Source organism: Limulus polyphemus, unplaced genomic scaffold, assembly GCF_000517525.1.
Source record: "Limulus polyphemus unplaced genomic scaffold, Limulus_polyphemus-2.1.2 Scaffold83, whole genome shotgun sequence".
Taxonomy (NCBI): Eukaryota; Metazoa; Arthropoda; class Merostomata; order Xiphosura; family Limulidae; genus Limulus; species Limulus polyphemus.
Window position 1 is genome coordinate 877050 of NW_013665693.1, and position 10141 is coordinate 887190.

General features: G+C 31.2%; 1 protein-coding gene across 1 annotated transcript in view; it reads right to left on the reverse strand.

Moving 5' to 3' along the window:
* Nucleotides 1–10141, reverse strand: part of LOC106467802 (DNA polymerase theta-like) — a 67919-nt gene that overhangs the window by 3242 nt on the left and 54536 nt on the right. The window contains exons 22-26 of the mRNA XM_022396659.1: nucleotides 8489–8704; nucleotides 8031–8265; nucleotides 4639–4823; nucleotides 3311–3422; nucleotides 302–562 (exon numbers count right to left, since the gene is read on the reverse strand). Coding sequence (XP_022252367.1) covers nucleotides 302–562; nucleotides 3311–3422; nucleotides 4639–4823; nucleotides 8031–8265; nucleotides 8489–8704 — 1009 coding nt within the window. The remainder of the gene's footprint in view (nucleotides 1–301; nucleotides 563–3310; nucleotides 3423–4638; nucleotides 4824–8030; nucleotides 8266–8488; nucleotides 8705–10141) is intronic.

Consider the following 10141-nt stretch of genomic DNA (forward strand, 5'->3'; position numbering starts at 1 on the left):
GTCAAACTAACAGTGGCCATTTAGTTTGGTAAATTACATTCAAAAAGCCTCTTGAAATTCTGGCACTTTTTACAGGTGGATCTGTTTTCTTTCCTTATCCCTGAAGAATACAAGTCTCAGTATGATTATTTTTTCCCAGATGTTTGCAATCTTGGCAATTATCATAGAAAATTTTCCAAGATATGGCTATGTGAACCTCTAACTGTTTTTCCTATAATAAGAAACCTAGATTTGATGTTATAGCATTGTACAATAACAAGAATTAATGGTCCATTCTATAGTGAGAAACTAATCTGTTTACCTGTTTTCTTTTTCTTAAGAGGAAATACTGTTGCTGGAAAAATCTGGGCCAGTTCCTGATCAATGCATGCCATAGCAATTTTCACCAGGTCAGCAGCTGAGCCCTGGATGATAGTGTTAACCGCCTGTCGTTCTGCTTGAGCCCTAACATAAGGATTCTGGCTATTGATTGACAGCAGGTAGCGTCTTCTACCATACAAAGTCTCCACATATTCCTTCTGACGGCATTGATCCACAACAAGTTGTAAATATTTCTTTAGTGCTGAAAGGCCCCAGTGAAAGTATGTTAGCCAAATATAAGCCAGCTTCAACAAATTTTCTTTTTCATAAGCTCATGCATAGAGATGGCAGAAAAAAAAGTATATTCCATTCAAATTGTCAAAATAATATAATATGTTTCAAAACACTGAAGAAAATTACTGCAATAAATATTTACCAATGGTGTACAACTGTGTGATAAGCTAATTATACATCTAGCAGCATATTTGATGAATACTTAAATGTTAATAAGGCTTTATTCATGTTAGGCCAAAGATCACCAATGTCAGGAAATAAATCAAACATAGATATAATGAAATAGGTATGTACTGCTTTATTTTTGTTTCAACACTCACACAAAGCTACACAAGGGCTCTAGCCATCTGTAATTTCGAACTGACAGATTAAAAGAAAAGCAGCTGGTCACACTCACTACCAGCTCCTGGGCTATTCTAATTGAATAATATAATTTGATTGACATTTTAATAACACACATACGGCTCCAGGGTGCAGAATGTGATTGTGCAGCAACAGGACACACCTCATGAACCCTTGGATTCACAATGCATGACAAAAAGTAATACAAAAAAATTCAAATATTATGTATGATGTAGGAATGGCAAGCCAAAACATACAGAAACAAGATAGGGATGAATACATAAAAACCATACAAAAATCACTCCTATAAATAGCCAAATCTTTCCTGGAATAACTTTTATCTACAACTAAATGTTGAATTCCTGTCAGTTGCATGAATTCAGGTTTGAATCAAAGCACTTAAACTCGATAGTGCTATATAGTTTTACAGTGGCTAATAACCATAAGATTGTAAGACTGATTCAGTACTTACTGGCTTCTTATGTAGGGATTTTAGTATGTTTTTTTTGTATTCATCCCTAACTTGTTTCTGTCCTTTTTGGCATTGCCATCTTTACATCATACTTAATTTTTGCAAACTTTTTTATTGCTTATTTCCCCTCTTCTTCTTTTTTTTTAACAATTTCATTGAAGTAGGTTTATAAGTGAACATCTGATATATATTTTATAATTCAATGGTAATATATATTGTTAATATCATATCAGTTTTGTCAGTTTCTATAATTCTGGATTACATTGGGGCCAGTGAAGCTGGAATGATTCCTCCAGGATGGTACAAGTACCTTGGAGTGCTAGACCAATGTTAAGGGGATATTTACAGAACTTGCACCTTCCAACTCATTGCATGTGCATACAGTTGACTCCACCACATGCTAAGGTCATGTTAATTAATAGGGAGGACATCATACAGATCCCAGGCCATGAAGTATGAGACCATACATACACATACAGCTGCCAGGCTCAGCCCCACTGAAAATTTGAAGTAGACTGCTATATAATGTATTGTTTTGATAATTAAGAAACTGGTGTTTTTAAACTCATACATCAATAACATATACAAAGATCTCTCAGTTGCATAAATACTTGATACCTTGAATATTAATTTAAATTGTTCTTTATTTATTTATTTTTACTGAAATTGTTTTGGCAGATATCATGTTTGTGCAATGAAAGTCACAAATGGTTGTTATATAAGAACAATTTTTGCTGCCAGAAATGAAACTGTTATTTATGAAACATGGAAATAATATATGCTTATAAACTGAACTTACTGCTAAATAGTAGTTTTCCTTTTTATTATTTCCCCACAGAAATACGTGTGGTATAAGAACAGAATAATATTACTGTTATACAAGCTGTGAAACACTCAATAAATGGCAATTAGGTACTCAAATAACTCAACCTTAGCAGTTACTTGTAAGCATCAAGAAGTAACAAATTGAATGCAGCAACCATTTTTTTCTCAGCCCATCCCTAAACACTAAGCACTGCTGTGCTTAGTGATAATTACTAGGCCAAGCCCGGCCCAGGTATGTACCAATTTTCACTATTCTTTCACTTTATTACATAGTTTCAACTGTTTTTGTACTTTAACATATAAAAGATCTTATTGAAAAAAAAAACCAGTTTCAAATTTTAACTAACAGCTGAACATTATTTAATGGTACAAAATATTTTCTTAGCCAATCTAATAAATACACATTGTATATCAAAGGCATCAAAATCATGTACCATGTTTTATGCTTTTAAATTGTCAAATAAACAATTGGTCTTTTAACTGTCTCAGAAGTTATACATTTGTGTTGCAGTACATATGAAGATCATTTGACATGAGAAAAAAGAAACCTAATAACCCGAACACTTTCAGAAAGTGGACTTTGGTACATCAGGGATAAATGGCAATTACTTAACGGTTTATGATCACATATCACACACATGAAGCTATTCATGTTTATGTCTGTGCTGTTGTTCCACTATCAACAAGTATGATAAACGTTTTGGATTCATTAAAATAATACAATGTTATAAGAATAGGTAAACAGTTATTCTTTGGTGGCAGTTTGATTACCATCGCTAATAATTATTCTCTATTTAAGTTTAACACATGCCATATTGTTACTGACTGTGTTTAATAGTAAACTTTTATTTAAAAAAAACAAATCCATAAAATTTTGTTTTACTATTGTTTACTTATATATGTAAATCTGTGCTTTAGACAATGAAACTACAGTAATTCACATTTAAACTAACTTTCAAACATTAAATCTTCATGGTATCGATATTTTTCTCCTAACACATGATAAATAAATTAAGTGTATTTATTAATTATATACAGCTTGAAACGTAACATAAACTTTGGAGTCACAGATATTACCTGGGAAAGTGTTCTTAAATCCTTCACTGAAAGCTGCTGCTTCATTTTCATTAACCCCCAATTGATCACCCAAGGCCTTAGCTCCAATACCATAAATGATACCATAACAAATCTGTGAGAAATGAAAAAACCTTTTAACATGCAGGTAATAATCTTACACAAGCATTAGCAATAATTAAAGGACACAAATAAGGTATAACAGTGGCCAAAACTCAATCACTCATAATTAAAGATGGGCACAATTAGTAGAATTTGACAATTGATGAATCATTGGGCTCATTAACCAATTACATTCTACTAATCAATTATTCTCCCATGAGACTTGGATAATTTGAATAATAAAAAATAGTTATAATTTGAAACACTAATTACAATTAGTTGATTGTTTTTGTGAGTTGCAACACCAATTTATTAAGCTGACTTTGAATTAATGGACAATAATAATGAGAAATCACAATGGCAATATTTCAGTTACTAAATTATTGCAGTGTTAAAATAAAGATTCTTTTGAGTATATTTATGTTATGAATAAATTAATAATCATATGCATCAGCCCTTGCAAGAGCTTGCTCTTGACAATGAAAAACAATTCTGAAAGTGAGGCTTAGTTTGAAACCACGGAGGTGAACGCTGGCTGTACGGGTATCGTACGCAATTATTCATGTATATTTGCTAGAACTTATTTTGGCTCTCACCAACACAGGGATGACCAATGAAGGACTGACTGGAAAATTAGTAGGCCCGAGACCAATGTTAACATAGTTGATACTACCTGACACAGACCGTATGATACAAAACACCTACAAGTTTATGTGCAGAAGGTTAGTCTGTAGCACTGGGACAGTATAACCACTGGCCCAGGAGTCATTGGTCCACTGGGAATTTGCCTGGCGGCCCATTCCGCAACTGCCAAAAGGTAATTAAGTTTTCAAAATCACTATGAATGATATTTGTGTGGGTTCTTATAAGATTTTCATTCATTTATCGGATATAGGTGAAGTCACATTAACATCATTACTGTTTCTCATGATATGTATCAATATGAACAGAATGACACCACAAGTTCTTATTTTTATTTTAGATTCCAACCTAATAATTCTGAACTGGTTCTTGATGTTGTATCATTATGGGACCTTTTAATTCACAAGTAACCTTTTTCATAATCAATGTTTAAACAACAGATAGTATTTACAGGTTAACTACACATAAATAATACCCTTCATACAAAGCAATACCAAAATTAATAAAATTGCATCTTGAGAATTATAAAATCTAGCTTACTTTAGTTTGGTTTATTTAAAGACTGCATAAAAGATATGCATTTATACCTGTTTGGCTTGTTGCCTTTCCTTTTCTGTAACTTCCAACATATTACGTTTCTTCCACTGAGCAGCAACAGCTTGAAAAACATCACCTCCACTCTTCAAGAGAGCCCGAAGTTTCTTGTCCTCAGAAAAGTGGGCCAATACTCGCAGCTCTAGCTGAGAGTAGTCTGCAGCAAGGAATACTGAACCTGTGCAAACCAGAAAATTATCATTATTATTACAATACTTATATACATTCTTTAATTCGAATCTAAAGCCTGTAAAAAATATTTCAGGTATGATAAGATTCAGTCCTGGTTTATATACATAAAATGTTTTATTATTCTAAAAATACACCCAGTCAATGTTCTAGTTTTGAGCCCAAACATGTAATAATTTCAAAAGTTATAATACATTTCATTTTTCTAATTATCTAAGAATTTCTAAGTCTGTGATATTATTCAAGGACAGGGATTAGAGTGTTCAAGGTATATCTATACATTCTTATATATGATTACAGAGACATTACTAGAGCTGGAAGAAGTGGGGGGGTTAAAAAAATTAAGGCAGAATTAAATGAATACCACAGGGAATACTAAAAGTGAAGCAAGCATAAAATACAATGAAACTTTTAACTGGGAGAATAATTTGAATGAAGATAAACAAGTGGGTAAACAATTCACAATCAGGTAGAAAGATTACAAACTAGAACACAAGAATCAACTAAGTTATAAGAAAGATCTTGAGGTAAGCTTCAAGAACAAACATGAAATATGCAATTTTGTTTTGATAAGAAATTAAATTTAATGAAGACATCTAATCTTTCGAAAGAGCATCAACAAAGAGGAGGACAAGTAAGTCAAAGAGACAGTTAAATGTCAGCTTTGGACAGCCTTGCTATTGTGCTTTTTCATGATTTTCATGCAGAAATCAAAAGAGGCTTATGAAAAAACATCAAGAAGTGAAGACTGGACTTAGAAAAGTATCTGAGTTGATTTGTGACAACTTGACAGAATTAACTTAAGATTTTTTAACATAGTCTTGAATTTGTTGATCTGAACTAAAGATTCAACTCTGTGAATGGAAGGAAAAGTGGTTTAAGTGGTAGAGGTTGACTATTCAGTAAGAACAGAATAGATAGACTGAATAATGAAGTCTTGCCTATAACAAGATAAAAAGAGAATGATAAAGAAAGTGTGAGAAGACATTTGTGATTGGAAGATTGAAATTAGTTTCTGGACATTGTACATTTTATTTTTGGAATAAAGGTGACCAAGTTTGACAGGATGAGAAATAAACAAAGTTAATATGAAAGTTCAGAGGAGAGAAGTGAGTTAAAGGTTTATGGTACAAATCTTTACATGAATAAGATCTTTCAACATGGAAATAAATAAGAACAGGGCAAAGAAAAAAAGTCCATTAACTCTCTCGCTACAAGGTCGGTCGATTCGACTGACCTCGTAACCATTTTGTACTCATTAATTTCCATACTATCTTTGATTACACTTTGTGTATTTTTTACATAGTTTTGCAGACTTTTATTAAACATCATAAGTCTTTCATATACATAAAGTCAGATTTTTTAATGAAGTATTTTTACTAAAGATTTGTCCATGAATATATACAGTATTTCTATATACTAGTCCGAGTGCAAAGTGAGTTCCATGTTAAGATTAAAAATACTTTTCTTGGTCTCAAAATTGTCAAATTTTATTTGCGTAATCTCTAAAACCTCCTAAATAAATTTTAAATGCTTTTTTTCAGTAAAGTTTTATATTTTATCTGTTATTTTCTCTACCCTAACTTTATACAAGGTTAGTCAATTTGACTAACCTCGTAACTACCAAAAATATTGAAATACATCTAAACCCTTTGTTTCTTTCTAGAATTACTTCAAATTTTAATATGAAACTACATTTGTTTAGCCTAAATAGCTTTAAATTCATAACAGTATACATATATTTATATTTAAATGTTATTGGCATTATAAGTTGAAAATCACCTGGTAAGTGTGCAGTTCTCGTTATGCTATCGAATTACATTACAATAATATTCCATAACTAGCACAATTTTTCTGGCTTTCTGACTATGTAACTAGAGCCGTGAAAACTTTATCTAAGCTCGTCAATATGTTTCCAGTGAGAATCAAGCTTGAACTGAAAGTGAGATTGACAATTCTCTTTACAGAAACCAATGTATCATTTGATAGATGAAAACCTTGGCTTTCTATTTGTTATATATAAAGTAGTATTAAATATCAGAGAGAACTATTGGTAATTTCTAAAAGAGAGGGTGTGGCAAGACGGGTCTGATTGTCTATTTTATGGCTCCTTAACCAAAGATTGAAGGCTATAAAAATTATACTTTGCCTGAGAGATGACAATGTTATTATGAGCAATTTATGTTAAATTTCATACTTCTTGGAGGGGTTGTAAATAAATTAGAGAAGAGGAAATGTCACAATTTTCACACTAGGGGAGACTAGATTTTGTTTTAACATTGTCTTATAAAAGTAAGAATTTTAAACATATATACAATTAAAATATGGATTATTAGTTTAATTAAATTTTGAAAGTAACTAAAACCTCTTGCAGGAAATGTACTAGTTATTCTGATGAAAAACTTGCAAGTCTGTAAAGAACTGTTTAATGTGTGTGAAAGAAAAATTGGTAAGACTTAAAAGAATTGATTATTGGATGCAAAAACCAATGAAACTTGAGAAGGATTATTGAGTTTGTGTGATAATAAATATTATATGACTGAAAAATAACAAGAAAAATTCATAACCACCGAAAAGCCTGGAAACTGTAGCAAATATGATAAAATTTGAAAAAACTACTAAAAACCATAAAAAATAAAAAAGTCAATTAAAACCTTAGTTGAAAAGCAAACACACTAAGGAGAAAAACAGAAATAAATAACAAGTATTACTGAAAAGACAGCTTGCTAAAATTTGTGGGTGAACGAGAAAGCCTAAAGTAGTTAATGTATATATAGCTCTGAACAGTTTACAGCTACAGCAATATCCATACTTTTGAATTTCTTTTCTAACCACTTATTTCTTATTGTACTTGAAAATATCTAGCAGCAATCTCTACTTCTGAATGTACACATTACACTTATTATTAATAAAACATGATACAATATTTTAAAATTTTGTTCTCAACAAAGGTGACTATTCACATGGTTTTAAAACATTCAAAACCGTTTGCATTTTTAGTTTTTAATAAATCATTTTGTCATACAAACAAAAATTTAATATTTTCCCCACAAAATGATGATAAACTTTAAAAAAGTCACAAATATATATATATATATATATATACATTATATAATTATCATTTTTTAAATAAAATTTGTTTTTGTGAATTAACTGGCAAAAATGACTTAAATTTAAGAAAAATATTCACACAAACCTGTTCTTGGAACAAATGAAGATCTAAGGTTGATAGCACAAGAAGCTAATGTAGTTGAATTAATTGTTATAAGTGAAGTTTCTGATATTAACTCAAATTCCTTTGGAATATTCTGCAAATTAGGTTCATGCATCGTCACACGACCAGTGGCTGTATATGTTTCACAAATCCCATATATACGATGCATACTCAAACATGGATGAAATGATTTTTCTTTCAGCAAAGGAAAAACAACCTTAAAAAAAAGGAAAACAATCCCAGTTTAGAAATATTATACCCACACTTCAATCAAATGCATTATTAACTTTTCTCCAGTTTCTTTACTAACTGAAGATTTTACATTATAACTTGACTATAAATATAATAGCCAAACATTTTATTCTTAGAGATTCCTACAGGTGATGCTGTAATTATAATGTGAGGTTAATTAATACAGAATATAAGTATTGAATTCATACCTTTGTCAAAGCTGAAGAAACCTTTCTCCAATTCAAAATAACTGCAGGCAATGGGTGAAAGTCCCTTAATTTTTCTAAGGCTTCCTTAGTAGTGCTTAGTTCTCTTGGTAGTGTTTTACGCCTACCTCGTACACTTGTCCCCAAAGACAAACAGTTTGTGTTAACTTTATTATCAGGATCTCCACCTGGAGGAAGTTTTAATTCTTTATACAACACCTAAAGATAATACAAGACACACAAGCATATTAATCAGTGAATTCGAAAATTTCAGAACTTTCTCTACCAAAATTTACAATACAATTTTCATTAAGTTACCATAATGTGCTTTTACAAAACAGTCAAATGCACAATTTACTTATGGGAAGGAAGTGACATACTTATGGGAAGGAAGTAACACATCTCTAGGTTTTTAGTCGTTATCACCATGACAGCATTTATATCCAACCGTAAAGAAATTGGAATGTTGTATGGTATAAATTTTTTATAGTACATCAATTCTTAATTACAAAAGAATGCTATCAATTGAGATTGTAAAAAAAAAAAAATCTTATTGGTATTAGTTAGATTAAATTGCATTTAAACATCACTACTATATCGAAAAGCAAACAAGTTATAAGATGCAGTAAAGCAGAAACTCCCAAATTCTGCATTAATGTCAATAACTGTTGTCAAGAAAGAGAAATCATTCAATCATAGAAACACTATTGCAGGTAATTTTATTCTGGTATATGTATAGGAGTTTACATATACCAAATGACATTCAATTACTTTATGAACGAAGTTTAGAAAAACACCATCCGTTAAGGAAAACACTTCAATTTTGTGACAATCCATATTATAAGTACTACAGTCCTCTAAAGAACAGCCAACCCTATGTGAAAAATCAGAACTTAAACTGGAACAAAAAAACAAATCTTCAACAGTAAAATATTTAGACAAGACAACATCCTCAAATATTTTTTAAGATCCTGAAACAAAACATTAAAATGGCCAAAAAATGGATCAATCTCAACATGAAGTAAGAAATCCTACAAATTTAACTAATAGTTAGATCAAGCTCAAGAAAAAAAACACCAAATTCACCTGGAACCCTTGACACATTGCAGAAATAAGTGTACTCCACACTGCAATTTTTATGGTTGAAAGTGATGGCAACTAAGATAGTTAAAGAGGAATAAAAGCAATGTTACCACTAAATGCTCTTCATTTCATCAAATGTGATTAAAGTCACAAATTGTCGAATAGGAAAGCCTGCTATTTGCCACAGTGATAATGAGAATCTATGAAACTACACTGGATCACTGTTAAGTTTATTATCCAGTAGGTTTGTTTTCTTTTTCCCCTACTTATTGCCTTATAAACTGTACTCATACCTTGTTTTACAGAAATAGCACAGATTGTGATGGTGAATTTGCTATTTGACCCACTGGAAGCACCCCTCTACAGAATCTATATAAATATAATAGTACTGTCTGTTGTCTGTCCATGTAACTACTTCGCAGAGTGTTGATGGATCTTCACCAAAATTGGTATGTAGGTTTATTAGGTCCATGCAAGGATACATACAAATTTCCAGTTTTGCATTTTGCCTTTTGCAATTTTTATGGGAATTTTTGCATTGTTTACCATTACTTCACCCCCTGTTGAAGGATC